This window comes from Aplidium turbinatum, chromosome 8 (genome assembly GCF_918807975.1).
Source record: "Aplidium turbinatum chromosome 8, kaAplTurb1.1, whole genome shotgun sequence".
Lineage (NCBI taxonomy): Eukaryota > Metazoa > Chordata > Ascidiacea > Aplousobranchia > Polyclinidae > Aplidium > Aplidium turbinatum.
The window spans coordinates 11,908,349-11,928,757 of record NC_137479.1 but is presented as its reverse complement, the minus strand read 5'-3'; the positions used below and the strand labels follow the sequence as shown (position 1 = coordinate 11,928,757).

At 37.5% G+C, this 20,409-nt stretch overlaps 1 protein-coding gene across 1 annotated transcript; it reads right to left on the bottom strand.

Moving 5' to 3' along the window:
* Window positions 1–10,526: 10,526 nt before the first annotated feature.
* Window positions 10,527–18,217, bottom strand: LOC145775902 (calcium-independent phospholipase A2-gamma-like). The gene is made up of 10 exons (XM_082587300.1): window positions 17,033–18,217; window positions 16,610–16,774; window positions 16,202–16,356; window positions 15,650–15,811; window positions 15,090–15,205; window positions 14,541–14,652; window positions 13,989–14,118; window positions 13,621–13,819; window positions 13,189–13,257; window positions 10,527–12,669 (listed from the first exon to the last, which is right to left on the bottom strand). Exons 1-10 carry the CDS (start codon window positions 18,167–18,169, stop codon window positions 12,506–12,508), a joined length of 2,409 nt encoding a protein of 802 aa, XP_082443426.1. The 5' UTR covers window positions 18,170–18,217; the 3' UTR covers window positions 10,527–12,505.
* Window positions 18,218–20,409: the final 2,192 nt, after the last annotated feature.

Genomic DNA, 20,409 nt, shown 5'->3' with positions numbered 1-20,409 from the left:
TATAGCATCCAACTCCAATGTAGCCTATCATAGCTGTAGGAGAGTAAACCATTTTTGGGGGGCAAACACAGTTTTCCCAAATTTTGTCTTTGCATATACAGCATATTTTCAAAAACGCAAAACTACTCACAATCTCTGAGGTAGTACTGCGGTCTAATAACTCTACAGACACCAGCTTGGCCTTGTAAGAAAACACAGGCAACAAAATGTAGCCTACAACAGCAAAATAAGACTGAATTAACTTTAATCTACATTCATAGACCTGTCTGTGTCCCAATTAAATAAATTATCAAATTGAAACATTCTTGAAATATATATTAAACCTAACTGGATTCAACAACAATTTGAACTGAGACTTCAGCAATATCTGGATAACAATTGCTGAATATCCAAGAAGCCAGATTATTTGAAAATCTCTGCGCAACGTTTTTGTCTTATGTAGAAAGGAACGTTTTTTTCTTGCAGTCAGCACAAAGCTACTAGGCTACTGACTAGAACAGCGATGGACAAAGTAGTGTAGACTGTAGGCTACATGTCTATCGCTGTCAATTCTTGCAGCAATCGGCTGCCGATCGGCTGTTTTAAATTACTTACATCAGGGGTGTGCAACGTGCGGCCAGGGGCGCCGGAAGCGGGGGGGCAGGGGGGGCGGATGCCCCCCCTGCCCTCTATTTTTCTGCAGATGGAGGGGCAGGGGGGGCAATGGTGCCATTTTAATGTCATGTAAACTACTGCACATTTTGCAATATAACAATTTCTGCTATTCGCTTTTAGCGTAATTATAATCTTTCATTTTTGCCTCAAAATAATATTTACCGCACAAAATTTTGCAACACAGTACAGGCCTTAAAACTCGTTTTTTTTCGGCAGCCATCGTGGCCTACCTGGAGCTCCTTCTCGGCGGCCAAATCTGCGTGCTTGGAGGCCAGAATACAAAATAAAAATAACGATGGCACAAGTAAATAGAATTAAACTTGCAACAATGCTAAAATGATCACTTAGCGTTGTTGAAGTCTGGGCTTGGGCGACGTCCTACAACAGAATCGTTGCACCACGCCATAACTGCTTTATCGGGATTGTAATCCAGTACTGCGGGACCATCTAACGACACTCGCACGAGTGCCTCAGTGGCTTAGCTAGGGCGGGGCGAGGGGGGCGGACCGCCCCGGGCGGCACGTCTGGGGGCGGCACTTTCAGACTACGATTTTTGATTTTGATTATAATCTGATAAAAAAAAACGCATTTCATTTTCACATGCTTTTTCTTGAAGGAGCGGAAAAATCTGAATCCGCCCCGGGCGGCACATTCCGTGGCTACGCCACTGGAGTGTCTCCAATGTGGCTGATTTTAAAGGTTCGCCACTACCCCAGAATTCTTTTTAGCAACGAAAAACAACGTTTGACATGATTGTGTTGACGATGACGGCAAGGTAATAAAATAAGTATTTCAATGATGTGAAGGACATTACTAAAAGAAGCATAATTTTTGCAAAATATGATCAAAAAATATTTTCCCCTCGGATGTCAACTAACCTAGTTCTTCTTTTTAACAACGAATCGACATAAAAACGACAATATTGCCAGCCCACGTAAATTAACACTTCGGATTAAGACTTTGTTAAAATAAACGTCTTGAATTACAAACAAGACTTACAGCGCTGGTGATCGCAGATGGATATATTCCATCAATAACAAATATTCCCGCACAATGCAACAGTGGCGATTATGACGCGCTGACCTAATTTTGTGTCACTCTTTGATACTACATGTTTTCGACAGTTAATCCACAATCATTCTATTGCGAAATTAAATAATTGGTTAGAAAAGACTGGCGGCCAAACTTGGCCGATTGAGGAGGTAGCACCGGCTGTCATTTAAGCACTACTTAGCGGCCATGGCCGCAGGCTGCTTTAAGGCTTGACAGTAGGTTACATCATTATAACATAGCATGATGCCCTTCTTTGTATACCGGACACTTGTAGGCTATCATTACTCAATACATAGTGAGGTGATAGATTAGCATTATCGCTATATCTTAACCTAAAACTTTAAAAAAAATTGGCCTTTTAGTAAACAAAAGTGCCCTTTTTTCGTAATCTTGCCCCCCCAGTCAAAAATCGTTCCGGCGCCCCTGCGTGCGGCCCGCGGGCCAAATGTGGCCCGCAAAGAAAAATTGTGCGGCCCGCGACGATGTGCCAATTTTGAATTGTGTGCGGCCCGCGAAACGTGTTCATAGTTTAGTTTAGTCTGGTACGTGCGAACAATTCATTGTAGAGTGGATTATTGTACATTTCGCACCTTCTGTTAACCATTTTAGAAATCTCCCACCGGCCACCGCTAATCCGATTGGAAATGTGCCCTAAAATGAAGAGTGAAATTTGATAAAATAAGTCTGTCACGGTGGACGATAGCGAAGCGTATCGATGATATTGCTTGTGATATTAGTGACACTCTCAGGGATAAGGTGAAGAACTTTGTTTCATGGAGTTTTGTAATTGATGAAAGTAGCCTACTGACCAGAAGGACACAGCACAGATAGCAATATTTGTAAAAGGAGTGAACAAAGACTTGAACGAATCGGAAGTGCTTCTGTCACTACAGTCAATGAAGGGCACGACAACTGGTGCTGACATCTTCACTGAAGTAATTGATGCTTTTGACAAGTTCGAACTGGACTTTTCCAGCTTATGTGGAATCGCAACTGATGGTGCTTGATCCATCTCCGGAACTGGCATTGGTTTCATAGGTCTCTTGAAGTCTGCCTTGAGGGAGAGAAATATCGATGATGATATAGCAAAATCCTTGAAGTTCAAACACGTCTTGAGCCCGGTCATTAAGGCAGTAAATTTCATTCGAGCACGAGGGCTCAACCATCGTCAGTTTTAAAAGTTCCTGGATGACCTCAACACGACACATAAACGATCTACTGTACTTTTCCGAGATTCGTTGGTTTAGCAAGGGCTGCATGTTGCGACGATTTTACGAACTGCGGAAACAAGTCGTGAATTTTTGAAACTTAAAGGGCACCCAATAGCTGAAATGGAAGACAAAAATTGAATATGCGATCTAGCTTTCTTGGTTGGTATAACTACGCACCTGAATGATCTCAATACAAGACTGCAGAGAAAAAATCAGTATGCGAATGAAATGCATGGTCATTTTGGTCACATAAAAGGCTTTATGAACAAATTACGACTTTGGAAACCCCACATACAAACAGGATATCTTTTCCACTTTCCAACTTTGAGAGACTATGGAATGCATCCTGAGAAGAAAACTGAATTTGCAGACCAACTTGAAAAACTATTGTATGAATTTTTGGCTCGTTTCAAGGACTTCAAATCTCATGGACATTTGTTTATACAGTATGTTCTCTTCGCCATTCAATACAGACATTGACAAAGCACCAGCTGAGTGATGTCCAACTTGAACTGATTGATCTTCAAGAGAAAACGGAATTGAAAGCAAAGTATTTAAAAATGAATCTTGGCGATTTTTACCGAAAATATCGCAACCAAGATGACTTTCCACATTTGAAAAAATTCATGGCTTCAAAAATCGCTCTTTTTGGCTCAACGTATTTGTGCGAACAATTTTTTTCTAAAATGGCCGTCATAAAATCTCCCTATTGATCGGTTCTGAAAGACGAACACTTGGAAAATGGACTTCGAATTGCGAGCACTTCCATTAAAGTAAATTTGGAAAAAGCCGTCGGGAAAAGAAGCCAGCTGCAAACTTCTCATTGAACTCGTTTAAAGTCGGTGTGACAATAAATTTGAATAGCAGTTTTCTTCAGAAATTTATGGGTCTTAACTTATTATTTCTGCAAAGAAACCCCTAACAATGCCATAAGAATAACAAAAAAACTACTTTTATGTGCCTGCAACTACTAGAAAGTATGAGTTAAATAAACGTGCGGCCCGCGGTTTCACCCAGATATTTATATCTGGCCCTCCTGTAATAAAGGTTGCACACCCCTGACTTACATTGTAAATCATTTCCAGGATTTCTGAACGAAATGGAGCCCAATTACAAAAAAAATGTGAAGCTTGCAATTTGAAAAATGATGAATTAAACAATATGGTCTAATATTAGACAAATCTACAATATTGAGCAATAAGATATTCGGAGAAAACTGTTTCTTCTTTACAAGAAATATGTTTGACATAATTATACTTGACCAATCTCCTCCTCTGACGTCTATGTTACATGATATATATATAGTTGTTAACTTCCCAGACAGCCACTTTACCTGGCCCAGATCTGGTAAGGATCTGGTCAAATCCGTATCCGATCTGGTTAAGATGTGGACCAGATAAGATGCTGTCTGGATTGTTATATACAGTAGTTGCTTATATACGTTGCTATAACATAGACTAGTGTGATACAAAATTTTTAGGATAATTTTATCGTTCATGCTACTTTTCTTTATTTCAAAGTGTAAACGATTTCAACAAGTTGGCTGAAATAAATCACTTTTGAAATGCGATAAAAACTTATGGCGACTTCTCTAGTCTAAACATTAATTGTTTGCGGAAATTGCACTTCAACAAACTACTCGAAACTGTAAAACTTGTAATTTATTTTAACTGTTCCTACCTACAGCAAATGGAAATGACATTTTTCATTTGAAGAAACTTTGCTGTAGACAAGATATCTTCAACTGAAGAGGAATCCAAGTACAATCGTGACGTATATAAAAAGTCTAAGATCGTCTTGAAACTTTCTGCAGTCACGTGACGAAGAAATACGGCACCATCACTGACGTTCGTCAGCAAGTTTTTAAAATAAGGGCTGCTTGCGGATAACACGCATTTGTGAACCGAAAAGTGTTTGTTTTCTACAAAAACCGTGACGTCACAAAATTCTTCATTATTTCTTTGTTTGCTTAACTCCTGCAAATGAAAATATAATAAGTTTAAAACAAAGGGCGCAAGAATGGCAAGATATACGAGTATGTAAAAGCAATAGCTATTTTCGATTTTTGTTGCTCTTTTGGAATAATTAGTTGTGTTTATTGAGATATGACGCATACGATGATACGTTGCTATACTGACAACTTAAATAACTTAATTTCATGCCGAGATATCAAGGATACAAAAAATGCAGCACAGAAGAACATGCATGAAATTCAAGGTTTTCGAGGAAACTTGTTTTTGAAGAGTCCAATTTTGCTGTTTGCCAGCCAGTCCAAGTTTTTCTCGAACAAATTTTGATTTTACTCTAATTTACTAGTCGGAAAAGTACAGGTAATACATTTCAGCAACAGCAAGTTGCAATGTCTAACGAAAAATCTCTTCAAGAAAACTTTGTCGTGCAAGTTTAAGAAAGCAATGATGTATGGCTATAGGCCTATGGCCAGGGCCTCCAAGAGCCCTGCCGGGCCCCAGTGCAGATGTTGCTGCCGGGCCCCCCAGCGCGACATGTCGCGTGATATCTCACCAATCACAAGCAAAATTTGCGGTGCGCGTTCTTACAAAGGATAAAATAGGTTAAAGTATTAACACTCCATTATTTCACAAACAATGCACTATTGTAAATATGACTTTAAATTCACAGATACACACTAGTTATACACAAAGATAAAATGCTGTAAAATGCTAAAACACTACATAGTGTAAATATAGCCTCAATAGCGTTGTCAGATATGGAATTCTGCCCTAATTTGAGGAAAAGTTTATAGCTGTTGAAAACAAAAACTTGTATTTTGGATATTTTTTCTAGTCGTGGGCAAAGATCAAAACCCTAACCTTTCCTAACTCTAACCCTTCCTACTCTGGCAACACCTGATTGTAACCATGGCAACAAGTGGGTAAAATCAGCCATTTCGAAGATAAAATTGCAATACTATCCTACATGGCTGACATAGCATTGCATATGTGTGCATTGTGCATACAGTTTTACATTAACATACAATACCATTTCTGACCTTGAAATCTGCAGAGACTAGGGCGGCAAACTTAGAATGAATGCATTGCTATTGTTCATGACATTAAGAAATACCAACTTCATATAAGAAATACCAACTTCAAAATATTAAATTTTTTTTATGCAAATTGACCTTAACACACAAATTTAAACATTTTATTTACCCCTGAACGCAAAAAAATGAAAATATTGTTGTTCTAAAAAAGGGCATAGGCTACCCATGAGGGAGCCCATTCAAAATACAAAACTAATATTCATATAAAAAACAATATTTTATGCAAAATCGACCTGAGCACGCAAATTTAGACATTTTGTCTGGCCCCCCTAAACTAAAAAAATTGAATATTCTGTAATTTTAAAAAAAGGGCATAGCCTAGGCTACCCATAAGGGGGCCCCATTTGACATACGGAACTAATACAAAAACAATATTTTATGCAAAATCGTCGAAATTAATCTTTTTATCGCGTGAATTTAGACATTTTGTCGGGCCCCCTTGAACTCACCGGGCCCCGGTGCAATGCACCGGTTGTCCCCCCCTCTTGTGGGCCCTGCCTATGGCTATGACTTTTCTGAAATGGGAAATAGCTATATGCTTTCAATTGAACGTTAGTTTAGTTAAGTTATTGATTTTTGGCCATCGCAGTAAAAACAATAGAATACGTTTTAATACAGCAGAGGCCTAAAAATAACATAGACGCGACATAACACGACGACCAAGATGTGCTTGAGACCAAGATAAATTATTACTTTTAAAAAATAGCACGGTTGCAACACCTTCAAAAACCTTTCAAATGGAAAAAAGAAACAAAAAATAAGTATCAAAAAACATTATCGAAATTTGGATGCTTTCAAGATTTGTATGAAAGACAGTTGCTATGATAAAGATGGGCGTGGTGCAAATGTAGACGGTCGTGAGGAAACCGCGTGTTCATCGCGAAGAGCAAGGTAGGCAAAGAACACCTCACATAAAGGAATTTTACCGTACAAAAGTAAAAAAAAAAGTTACTAGAATAAATTGTAACAATAAAGCTATTCACAACGTAATATATTAGATATTATTAAATGAAGGGTACATGACTAATGTAGGCTATAAGTTATGGCTTTTGGCTCACCTGTAATATGACTTCACCATGCGAAGGGATGCTGAATATTTGGGGATTTGATGGTTTGATGGCAGCACTGCTGTTTGTTTTTCTGATCCAATCACCAACTGTGGCCGATATGTTTTCATTGCTTGAAGATTGATGAAAATTGGACATCTTTAGACTGTCAGTTTCCACGTTTTCGTGAAACATTATTTAAAAATGTTGTTTCAACTTAGTTTTTGTAGTAAAATTGCTTCAGATTAATTGAATGTAAGCATCACGTTACAAAGTTGAACTCATAGTAGACTTATACCTACCGTAACTATTATAATATTTGCATGAAACTAACGCTACACCGATAGGTTAAGTCTACAACTTCAGTTTACAAACGGCCTTAGACTTCTAGGTCTATGCAAACTACAATTCAGTCTAAGTCACATCTATCTACCTTTGATTTGATTAATCTTGAGAAAAATCAAACGTTTTTACGTTTTATAGCCTACAGAAACACAAGAATAAAATTGCAATCTAAAACGTTGAGGCTACGCAATGCTCACATAACCCCAGTATAAATGCTACAATAAACAGGTCTCAAGTTTTCCAAATGAAGCGTCGACGAGCTTTATCGATTAATTTTTAACACTGCTTTACGTAGCTGACAATCCAATTCAAGTTTATACGATTCTGATATGGGTACTCAGAAGCCACTTGTGACGTTCTGTAGACGTTGTTATGTGTTTCATAGATGAAACGGAAAGAACTTCAACAATAAAACTGTGAGATTAAAATATTCGTCATTTTCCTGAAATGGCATCAAATCACTTTACACATTCTGCGGTTTGTGTTAGCCATAGCGATCTAGAGGTTGCCATGGTAGCCTACAGCCTAAGCATAAGTTACAATAGACCTATTGATCGAAATTACGCTTAATTAATACTAATTTCCATACCTTAGGCTACAGTAAAAAAAAATAAATGACGGATATTTGAGAACAGTTTTACAAAAACTCTCAAACTCGAACTTATGAGGTTATAGCATCGGGTAGTCTACTAGCGTGTAAACTCGCATGAGTCGCCAGCCTATAGGTATACTTCTTTGTTGAAACTTTGTGACAATAAGACATTTTTTAATATAAAGCAAATATTTCGTAATTACGATGCATCGTTTCGTATCGCATCGGTAAATAATTCTATTCAGTACAGGCTTATTTTTATTTGTGCTTTCATTGCCAATTTTTTTTCTACTTTTTTTTTTCTGTTTTATAGTTTCTTTTCTGGCTATTTCATTCAGTGGCTTAGTGGTGAGATTACCTGGTTATTTGGTTATGAATCTTCATCCTTGGACTGATAAAAAAAACTGATAGATTATTCCTGGTAATTTCCCATACTTGTAGAGGCTTTTAACGCAGGACAGATTATCGAGATTGGCATGGCATAGTGAAGCTTTTTCGATTGTTAAAATGTTATTGCCGGGAAATTGTTTTATTCACTTGGTGGCGCTAAATGGAGAGCAGTCCTGAAATGCGTCGCGCAAACGCACACCCCGAGAGCCGATCCAGCGCCGCGTGATCTTGAGTCGGGCGCTTAACCACTGAGCTAATGAAGCTAACTAAGTAGGCTATAGGTTTGATCTCCCATCGGGTCACACGATAATTGTTTGTGGTACCGTCTCTTTGGTCGTCGGACCGCTCGGCATGCGACAACTTAACAAGTACGGGAGATCGGTGATCAGTGGGACGCTTTACCAGTGGGACACAGCCGTTTTCTTGAACCGTGGTGAACGTAAATGACTAAAATTTTGCATGTGGAAGCAAGATACTGGTCAATGTCGTTTGACGTAGTTTGATGGCAATTATTTTTTGTTTAAGCATGACGTCAAAAAGAAGTTTTTCACTTGTTGATGTAAACAGGAGTGGTCGAATTTCTTTTACGTTTTTAATTTAACAAGGTAAGGACTTAGTACGAAGTAGCTTTTAAGTTGAGTTAACCCTTATAACTTGTACTTCCGGTTCCATTAAGCAAAAACTGCAAAGTTAATTTTATTCAAGTTTTGGACTAAGAGGCAAAAATATTTCAAAATGAAGTTCAGGCACCAGTGGGACATTTTGTTCAAGGACCTGTGAGACAGTATAAACGTAGGCTATGCATATACCACATATATAACACAAGATAATGGTGTTTGCCAAATCTTTTTTCATAAAAGTCATCGGATATTTAAACAATTCCATTGTGTATTTTGTTTTGTTTAAAGTAGTGTTTGTTTTGAAAGTTTTGTTGGGTCATTGCTTTAAAACTGTTTATTTCAACGTTTCTTTGGTGTAAGTAAAGTGTCGAAACAATACATTGTAATACACAAATGCATGCATGAAAGTAATGTGAAACCTTTTGTTTATTTGCAACTAGTTTCTTATTGCATTAAATGCATCTCTAAAGTGTTCCACTGTTCCCTTAAGTTAGGCACCAATGGGACACTTTAGTGTGGCATTTAAAACTTGAAAATAAACATCAAAACTTTTTGTTAAATTGTTGGGAAGATGTGAACAAAAGGTAAAACTTTATAAAAAATATGGTTTGGTACACATTGTTCCTAAATCATTTGAGTTATTATAAATAAGCTATTTTTGTCCCACTGATCTCCCCTACATTTCAGCTACTGCCAGGTCAGCAAATGAGGTTTACCCGCTCACGCAAGTAAATTCGCTGACACTGTTTGCTTTATCAAGCGCCGAGAGCAACTGATATCTGACGATAAATAAAAAACTACAGGCTACATCAAAACACAGAAAACATGATTATTGTTATTATTATTTCTTGGTTTGATTTAGTTTTGTTCTGTTTTGTAATAATAAAAGTCATTTTATTTCGTTGCAACTCAAATTAAAACGTAAAAGAATCTCTACACCCGATAAAACAATAGTTCAATCTAAAGTAGATTTGACCTTTGTTTAAGGCTACAAGTTAATTTTGATGCTTGAAAGTGGTCTAAAAAAAATTTGAAGTAAAATAAGTCCAACCAACGAGGAATATTCATTAACAGTAGCCTATAACTTGTTGCAAAAACATTGAAGTATAAAAACCCAAAAGAAAATACTTTTCTGTATTATTTTTTTTACAAATATTTATCCTATTTCACGTAAATTTACGTTGCGTAGATGCAACATGAGACGCTACTGGGAATTTTGGTTCAAATTATTTTAGTTGTAGGCGTAAAATGTTTCGATTCGGTCCACTTTATTACAGTATTTCTTTTCGTTCCCAAACAAAATCGTTTCAAAGAATCCTAAATACGTGCTGTCGGGTTGCAAGCTATCCAACCTCTCATTAATTATAAACACTAGACAAACTTCTACACGACATGATTCATGTTTATCGTTTCCAATCGGGTCTTCATTTCTTCTGCCTGCTGCTTGTACGAGTATAATTAATTTCTGTTTTGCTACTTTTTTAGTTGTTTCAGTATCTTAGAAGCATTAAATATTTGTCTCTGATTGTTTTGTTTATTTTGTGAGGCAAATAGCTTCAGCGCAGCCGTGTTGAGAAATAGGTTACTTTAATACCTCTGAAATTAGCATGGTGAGACTCACTTGCTAATTTTACACCAAAACAACTGAATGTTGCTCGAATCAGTCAAATAAGTCACTAAAATTTTTCTGACCACAATACAATCTCATAACCAGCGCCTAATAATGAAGGTCTGAAAAGATGTCAAATTCCAGTAATATACTGGCCAATGCTGTAATTGCAAAATAATAAGCATCAGAAGAAAACTAAAATTCCATTCTCATTAAAATACGAGATAGAAAAATAAAAATCTAATAAAAACGTATAGCTTACATTGTTTAAATTTTTATACTTTGGTAACAAGCGCTATACAACGTCATGTATAAGACAATACAACGGCATATGAGACATGCATACAGTACATTGTATTTGTAATTAGGCTACCGGTAAGTATTTGCTGCATCAAACGGAATTGTGCAAGTAGTCTACTCCAGTGTATAAAATTCAACAACTCTAGCCGAGCTACGTGTTCACTGTTCACTGTATATGTTATAACAACACGCACTGAAGCTATCAGAAACTAATAAACACGTTCCAATACGCAACACCACCACCTATTCATATGCACGTTGTAATTAAAAACAACCTCGATGTAAAATAGCATTGCTCCTCATTGAAATTCCTACGTTTCAACTTGACTGCAATTTCTTTTACTCAACCAGTAGCTTACACTTAATAACTTTCAAAACCCGGCAGCAGAATTTGATCAAAACTAAGTCAAATAGCATCCAAACACATCGCAGGAACAATTCTTAAAATGATGATTTTAGATACGCACAAGAAAGACATAAGATGACAAGAAAACATTTAAATAATAACAAAAATTACTTGAATTAAATAGCGGAAATCATAGATAAAAACCAGGGAATTGCCACTTGATTTGTTTCTGACCTTTTTTCCTGTTTTAAAAGCGTTCAGCTTATAATATCTCGGCGACCCACCAGTCAAAGGTACAGACTCGAAGCAAATATGTTTAACCTGGTGTTATGTTGTTGAATGTATGTTCGAAATGTATCTAGTGTCGCATTTGTTTTGCAAACAAAATAGCTTAGAAATTAATTTTTCATTGCAGTCAACTTCAAGTTCGAAGCGATGGTGGTAATAATGTTCCTATAATTGTCATCAAACATAGGTCCTAAACTCTAAGTTCACAATATTGCCGATCGGTATTCGAAAAAAAAAACAGGATAGAAATCCTTGTAATTAATGAAAGCAACATTTCTACCTTACAGTAGCATCCAACACCTCAAAACTTAAATGTTCATTGTTACACCTTAACAATGAAAAGGTTTGTTAGTTCATGTGAAATAATAAAGTGACAGAACAGTTGGAACATCTACTTCTGAAGTCAATCAAACAAAGACCAATTTTGATTGACAGTTCAACCTGAGGGTCAAATGTACTTGGTATTTATCAGTTCCCGACTACATCAATTACCTGACGGCAGAGCTTAAAAGAATTCATTACTTTTAGAGCATTGCCCAATGTTAGTTTTTAAGAATTTTGAGATAATGTAAATTTGTATATATGCTTTTTAACGTAATTCAAAACGTATGTAACCTGTAAATAACAAAAACGTAAGGAGCTTAAAAAGCGTGAAACAGCACTAGCTCAACTATTCACTCCATCACATGTATTGTCACAGCAAGCAAAATTTACCATTTTTAACATTACTTCAACGTCGATGACATTGACACGTGATCAAAGGGCAAGGTTTGCTTGCTGGGTCAGTGGCTTTTGCAAGAAAGGAAGAGAAGGTAATGAAAAAAATATACTAATGACCCAAATAATGTGGGTTCAATGTGAAAAGCTAGAAAAACAGCAGTGGAAGAAAGCAAAATAAAACATCAAAAAAATATACTTTAATTACGTTAGTAGACACCACTTTCAATAATTCACTAAAACAAGAAAAAAGGGTGTCCACTGTCCAAGTTAAACCCAAGACGAATTTTTCTTCAAGTTTTTCTGTATTTTCTGTCCGATCAACACCTCGGCACAACAGTTGAATTTATATTCGTTATTGTTGATGTAGTTGATCGTGTTGTCGACGAGGAGTTCCATTTTCTCTGAACGACATTCATCCAAAAAAATCGGTTCTGCAACAGCGAGAGTTTCAGTGTAAAAAAAGCTGATTACAAGAAATCATGTAGTGTAATATGAAGTAACATATTGTATTCTAACATATTGTATTCTTACGCGCTTCTCCCTGAATTTCGAGATTTTTGGTGCATTGGGTCTATTTGAATATTTAGCTAAAAGTGGAGAGCCCGATTTGGCCCAGTTTACATTTTTTCGATATAAATCTTTTTCACTAGAATGTTAAAATAATTATTGGGAATATTTCGTGAAACGTCCATGAAGTGAGACTGCTCAAGGCTCATACCATTCAGTAAATGAAGTTTTCATATTTCGAGCTGGTCAGTGACATGAAAAATATGGTCATTGAGTGATTCTCTCGCTTCAGTTTATCGCAATCATAGGATGCAAAACTTGTAAACACAAAAAGCTACCCCAACCCACTGGGGGTACGGAATTTCGTTTGGAAACCAGTTTAATCCGACTTAGCTCAAGTTATCCTAATGTTATCTGACAAAAATTAAAGCTTAGGAACTCACCTTCAATAAATGGATTAAACCGGAAGTAGGTTCCGGATGGGAGCAAGTCATGCATGACCGTGTGAACTTCTGCAACGTAACCAAGTAGAAAGGTTAAAGATTAGTTATGAAATTACGTCATCCAATTAATAAATCGTAAGAAAAAATTAGTCTGAGCGTAATTTTAGTATGCATATTTTTTTATATAAACTGTTTCTAAATAAAAAATCTCTAAATAGATGCATATGAGTACTACAATGATTTTAATTAGACACAGCTTTGAAAGTCAAATTAATAACTGGTAATTTTTTCTGATGTCTAACCTAAATGTATCTCAGTTGACTAGCCTACTAATGTAAGAGAAATATAGAACATTCATTGACGTTAACAGGTGTGTGCAATTTTGTCGGGCTTCATCAAACGTTGAAATACATAAACTTTATGTTACAATACCTGTGACACTCGTGGCGCTGTCCACAAACTTGAAAAACTTCTCTTTTATGCTGGAAAATTCTTCACCAATCGGGCCGACAGCTGGCTCGTATCTCCCAGTCCCCACCGATACCACGCACTGGATGGGGGCGTTCGGCCAAAGGAGTCTGCACTCGTTCAAAGCAACACCGGTTGGGTTATTAGTGAGCACACCCCCGTCCTGAAAAGAGCAAAACATCTTGAAATTAAGGCCACCCTGCTGAGAGACACGCGTTATTCCAGGAATAAAATAATCTCTTAGCATTCTGCATCTGCAGACGTTGTATCAATGTCAAAACGGACTGATTTTCTGGCTCGTATATCGTGTTTAAAAATATAGCTGATGTTACCTGGTGTATGTTATATCCTTTTTTGAACTCTTCAAAGTATCCAGGAGCGGCAGAGGAGGCTCTGACGGCTTCCCACATTGTTGCTCTGCAAGTTCCGCTCCAATGGGTGTGACGAGTTCCGGGTACGATGCTGTGGACAAGTGGCAATTAAAAGAGTACCATGAAGAGCATACAAATTGGTAATAATTCTGCTGACAACATGTAAAGCAGTATATTAATCATGAAACCACATTTTGTAATTGTTTAGTTAGTGTAATCAAAAACTTAAGGAGGTAATGCTATAACCCGGATTCGAACCCGGTTTCACTTGAAGCGCGGTCAGTGAGCGGCCAGACCAAGAATATTCTGGCGATCGTCAGTGCTGCACTACCAGCACTTGCATCAATGTAGAACAAGATGACATCAGATGCAACTGTGTGAAAAAGCTGAAATCGGCAGATTCTTTTTGTTCTGTTATTTTTAGATCACCGCTTATTTGCAATACGATAACAATTCGATGCAAGTCAAAACGATGGAAGAGTTGAAAATAATAAATTAGACAGCAAAATTTACCTGTAGTTTCTCCATAGAAATGGCTTCAAGGGAAGTCTGTTGACCAGTGTGGAAACAGCGCTGCACTTGGGCACATCCTCGTATGCGGCGGTTTCTATCAGCAATTTGTCGCCTGCGACGCATAGATTAATGATAGGCCTACTAGCTGTTTGAAAAGGCTTTCGCAAAATTATATTTTCTGCAACTAGAAATTAACTTATTGTTGACCACATCTTCGTATTCTTGAATATAACCGTACATTTTGTAAGTCTATTACGTTTACAGCCGGCACGAGCTTCAAGTTCAGCTGGCACGTTCAGTTCAGCAAGCAGGAGCTTCAAGTGTGAAAACGCCAAACGAAACTACTACTAGTTCAGCAGGTGATCATTCAGCAAGTTCAAAACTTGGCAGCCGTCGCTTGCTGTTAAAAACTAGCGATAGCAATTCGTGTTTGATTTCATCGACGGCTATATCAACAAGTTGCTGCCATGGGCTACAGAATAGATATTTTCTGCTGACTAGAAACCACTGTAATTATATATATATTAGAAAGCAGGGGGGTTTGCTTACCCAAGATGTTTCTCAAAACCTTTTGATATGTTTCAGTGTCGTAGTAAGCGTGAGACAGGACCAGGTTTCCGGTACCGACGAGTCGATTTCGACTGAAGATTTCAGTGCTCAGCTCTCTGGAAAGATGACATGTACTCAAGTAGGTTTGTTTTTGAAACATCAAGGTAACATACTGTAAATTTGTAAAAAAGGGGCGCTTGCCTACAAATGTTTGATTAAAAAATGCCAACACAAGTAGTTGACTGCAGACAGAGACCAACTGTTTGAAATTATGATTCTGTTTAATGCAAATTGCAGCTTCCTGCCTTTTCTTCATTTTTTCTTTTCGATATAAATTCATCGTTGTTAAAAAACTTTTCTAAAAAATTTAAAACTTTTGTTTTGCGGTGAAACAACGTTTCGTGAACGTTTGAACATAAAACAAAAACAGTTCATTTTTTTTACATTTGATTACCCAAAAAACCAACCACTCAATAGAAAGAATCAAGATATCCGAATCAATTGGACAAAGAGAGAATATATCATTAAGTAGACTAAACAAGACGTATTACAGTGGTTACCTGTACATCGGACCAACTTCCTCTATGGGCAGCTTCAAAATTCCCAGTAAAAAGGCAAGAATTGCTCCTGTGCTGACGCCGCATACGTAATCGAACAGCTGGTTGATAGGGCGACCGGTCAACTGCACCACCCGGCGGAGAATCTCAACGGAAGCCACGCCCCTAAAAATTATTACTCGATGAAAGAAAGAAGATGCCGGAATGGCCCGTTTCGGTGAGTCCGATTCGATGAGTCCGATTCAGTGAGTCCGATTCGGTGAGTTCGATTCGGTGAGTCCGATCCCTTAACGGGGGACTTTTTTCAATTTTTTTTTTAAATTATCGAGTACCGTAGCCTAATTATCATTGCCGTTTTAGGGTTAGAGGTTAGGAACTCACCGAATCGGACTCACCGAATAGTAGCAGACCCAGAAGATGCAGTTAACAGAGTAATGTGGAGGACACAGGGATCCCACTTGAAATGGGAATAATACCAGAAGATCAACCAAAAACCAAACTCAACGTTGTTTTGAATTGTTTTGTAGAAAATGATGTTGAAAGCTACAGTCGGACCTGCTTCCACCTCCATCAATGCACAGGACCCTGATTCCTCGCTGTTTTGGAGGATCAACTTGTCCCAACATTGCAAGTGTCATGCGCAAGGAAGTCACTAGCTCATTGTCAAACGTCGTCCGATAAAGGTGCATGATTTCTTTAATCGCATTTTCCTGTGAACAAAAGAAATTTTGGTAAGTACGCAAAACTAAAAGCTTTATGTATTGTAAGAAAACATGTGAATCTAAACCACTGTGCCATGACTTTTTCAAGTGTTAAATCTAAGATGTTTATTAATCTATTTTTCGCAAATTAGTCGATACAGTAAATCAATTTTATGTAACATTGAAGCTATGAATTTAAGTACCGGCACACTTTTAGGTCATGAAATGTATAGATTAAACTACGGTAACAAGTTGTACTTACTTTCACAGCAGTGATTCTAGTGTCAGGAAATCTGAGCAAATGATCCTTTAGTTCTTCAACAAGCTGACAAGTGGCAAATAAACTGTTGGAATCTTGAATAGCACGAATAAGGTAGCGAGTCCGATTGTTGATGTTAACTTTCTGTAGAAGGAGCTCCTTTTCAGCCTTGAAAAAACACAGCTATTATAAGGTTTGCAAATGGTTTCGTCACTTCAATAATAGTCAATATAGGACTACAACACTGCTCTACATATATACAATGAGTTGTATGTGGCAGAGTTGTTTAGAAATAGCGAAAACTTATATAGCTAATGAGTCAGTTGCTCTCATTTAGGCATGCATATGGGTATCTAGTCAAGACAGAGGTCTCAGAACCCGGCCATGCATTCGCTACTTTCCTGGGTTATCATAAGAGAAACATACCTTTAGTTTTGCTGTTTCCATTTGTTCCTTTTCTTCTTTTTTCTGGTCTGCACTTGGTGCAAACCCGTATGGTATATACTGGTACAAATACTCAAGCAGGGTAGGCGGAGGAGGTGCTGCAGACACTGCATCTTCTTTATCATTATCAGCAGATGCTGTAACTTTTTTATCAACTTTTTCTTCTGAACTCTTTTGTGAAGATAAAATTTCAAACTGAGCGGCACGTGACAAAAAACTTATGAAACTGTTGACTGGAACTTCTACATACGATTTTACAGAATCCAACAAGGTTGTGTCATCTGAAATCTTTTCAGATTCTTGCTTGCTGGATAAAGAGGTAGCAAGATGTTCATATTGCGATCTTTTTTGCAGTGTCAGTGTCTTTGATTGGCTAAATGGTCCGTTCTGTAAATTCACATCTTCCATCTCTAGAACACATTCATTTTTTTCAACAGTGTTTTCTTCCTTTTGAGATTTTTCAAAATCTCTTGTTGCTTTATCGTTTGGTAGTGAGGATATTTCATTGTTTTTCACATTTTCTGTTTCTAAATCGTTTTTTAAAGAATGTGAATCATTTACTAAATCATAGTCTTCTGCCTGGGAATTTTTGGTTGAAAATGGAACTGAGGTTTGCTTTGTTGTAAATTTGTTGATAAAAAAGTTCGGAATATTATAACCAGTAATCTTTGCTTGATCTGCAAACTTTAGTCTAGTTTTGTACAAATTTCCAGCAAAGGATGGTTTAATAGAGAGCAACAAATTGTTTTGAAGGTTATACAAAACACGTTTCATGGATTTTTTCCATCTTAGTTTTCCACTAATATCCCGCTTTTGCAACAAAATGGCTGACTGCATGCACTGAGCATATTTTGTTCTGCCCAACAGATAGAAACATCTGACTGATGTCATGCCAAATCTATTGGAAAACACAGTTCTACAGACATGCTTCTTGCAGTGTGATGCTGAAATGTTACGATTAAAAACGTAAAGACGCCTCGTAGAACTGCTAGCTTGTGTTGTGATCTTGCATGTTAAGTTTAAATTGAAAGTACTTTTTGATTTCTTCCATGTCTTGTAAGCATTTCTTGTATTTAACGGAACAAAGTTATTTAAATTTATCACAACGGCAGATAACATAGCAGATTATGCCTAAATCTTATAGTTTAAGTCATAAACATTGTTGACTATCCACTTGCCTATGCTGCAATTAAATCATATATAATTGATGAATTATACCTCTATCCTTGCATTATGACATGCAGCCAAAAATGTTGAAAATCTTAAAAATCTATAGTTCTGTTCCTCAGCGAAAATCCAAAACTGATAGAAATGTTTAGTCCACTAACTCCTGTAAATTAAGTGATTGCTAGGTAACAATGCAATGGTTCATAACCTTTTTTCTTGTTGATACTATTTTAAAATCCCCAACCAGTACCGGTACTTACACCTTCTTCTGGAAGGTTGCATAGTTTCAAATAGGCTATCTAGGCCTACTATATATACAAACTTAGGGATAAGAACAAGGTTAACAAATCTTCTTAATGCTTCTTCTCCTTCTCTCGTTTGACTTGTAGTAGCTTAGATTGGCAATGCCTCCTCTTGCAGCCAAGATACGGTAGTTGGGTCCAGTTGTCGAATACCAATGATTCCACTTGGGGGCCGTAAGATGGAACATTTGTGGAGTATGTGTTGCATTGTTTGTTCTACCGCTCCGCAGACACAAATCGGCGTATTATGCAACCCCCACCTAAACAGATTAGCTCTAGTGCAGCCAACGTCACATCTGATCCTGTTCAATGTAATCCATGCCTTTCTTGAGAGGTCTGCTCCAGGAGGGATGGAGAGTGCTGGTATAACTGAAAACTGGGGAGGGATATGTGGGAGCTCGTTCCATTCCTGGGCCCATGTCTCCATGCAGCTGAAGTTCTTATCCACAAGCTGTGTAGCATATCGATGGAATGGGCGCCTTGATGGTAGGCGTTGAGGTCTGACTAGTCCATTTCTTTGGAAGTGACTGTGGAGAAGGTGTTGAGGATCGAGTCTTGCATGCAAAGCCAGTTTGTGAGAGGCTTCTTCCCTACGTACGGTACATGAGCAAGAGCAATGCCAGCCAAAATTGGCAGATAAGCAGTAGGTGTGGGGCGGAGACAGCCAGTGATGATGCGCAAGGTGTCGTTAATGCATACATCCATCTTTTTTGTGTGTCTGCTGCGGTTCCACACAGCTGAAGCATATTCGGCTGAGCTGTAGACCAAGGCTAGTGCACTTGTACGCAAGGTTGATGCTCGGGCTCCCCATCCTGTTCCTCCTCAAAAGGTTATTTTGCGAGGTAACCTTGGCACGGAGTGACTCGATGTGGGGTCTGTTCTGGGGTCTGCTCTTAATGCTATTACAAGTAAATAATGAAAAACGAAGCTAGTGTACAAGTCTCCGCCCTGGTCAAAAATACTACAACATCACACATTAAAATAGACCAAAAAGATAGGGTGAAACTACTTTACCTAAGTTGCATAGGCTACTGTTCATTCATTTCACCCTATATGTCTTGGTCATTTGCAATCATTGACATATATATATCAAGTCATAGCATTTATGACCAGAGTGGAGACTTGTACACAAGCTTCAAAAAACAAAGGTTAAGGTAAAAACAAACAATAGATGAAAAGCATGAGTGGTCATCTAATGAGCACAACAAGAAATCTTTATGAGAAAATCTTTTATTTACACTACTATAGGCCTATATAGTGTAATAATAGCCTCATATATTTCCAGATACGGAATTCTGCCCTAATTTGAGAAAAGTTTAAAACTGTTGAAAACAAAAACTTGTATTTTGGAAATTTTTTTTAGTCTTTGGCAAAGATCAAAACTCTAATCTTATTCCTAACTCTAACCCTTACATTAACCCTTCCTAACTTTAATTCTAACTCTGGCAACACCTGATTGTAACCATGGCATTAGGTGTGGAAAAATAGCCACTTCCTTACAAGAAATCTTAAGTGCACACTCATCACTCATATACTTATAGATGTTCTTATTATGCTTGGGTTCAGGCCGATTGTACTGTATCCTTCATGTTATTGTAATATCTGTGCCATATCACCCTTGCTGTTTTTGACACATTGTAGGCTCTTGATGTGTGGTTTTTGTCATTGTCATTACAAAACATAGCCAGTCTGCCTAGGCTTATCGAAGTAGAATGAAATTGGGCTACAATTTTTTTAGTTGGATTTTGCGACATAACACTAGGTTTTTAAATTGGACGTGGCTATATCTACAGCACTAGTATTGCCAGAAAAATAATTTTGCTTTAATTTGAGAAAACTTTACAGCCATTGAAGACAAAAACTGACAATTTAGATATTTTGAAGTCCTTG

Excerpts from the sequence above, each read along its gene's own strand:
- LOC145775902 (XM_082587300.1), bottom strand. The coding sequence starts at position 18,169 with ATGTTATCTGCCGTTGTGATAAATTTAAATAACTTTGTTCCGTTAAAT. Across the intron at positions 16,775-17,032 it reads TGGAAACAGCAAAACTAAAG|GCTGAAAAGGAGCTCCTTCT; the intron begins GTATGTTTCTCT and ends TGTTTTTTCAAG. Across the intron at positions 13,258-13,620 it reads CAGCGCCACGAGTGTCACAG|AAGTTCACACGGTCATGCAT; the intron begins GTATTGTAACAT and ends GTTACGTTGCAG.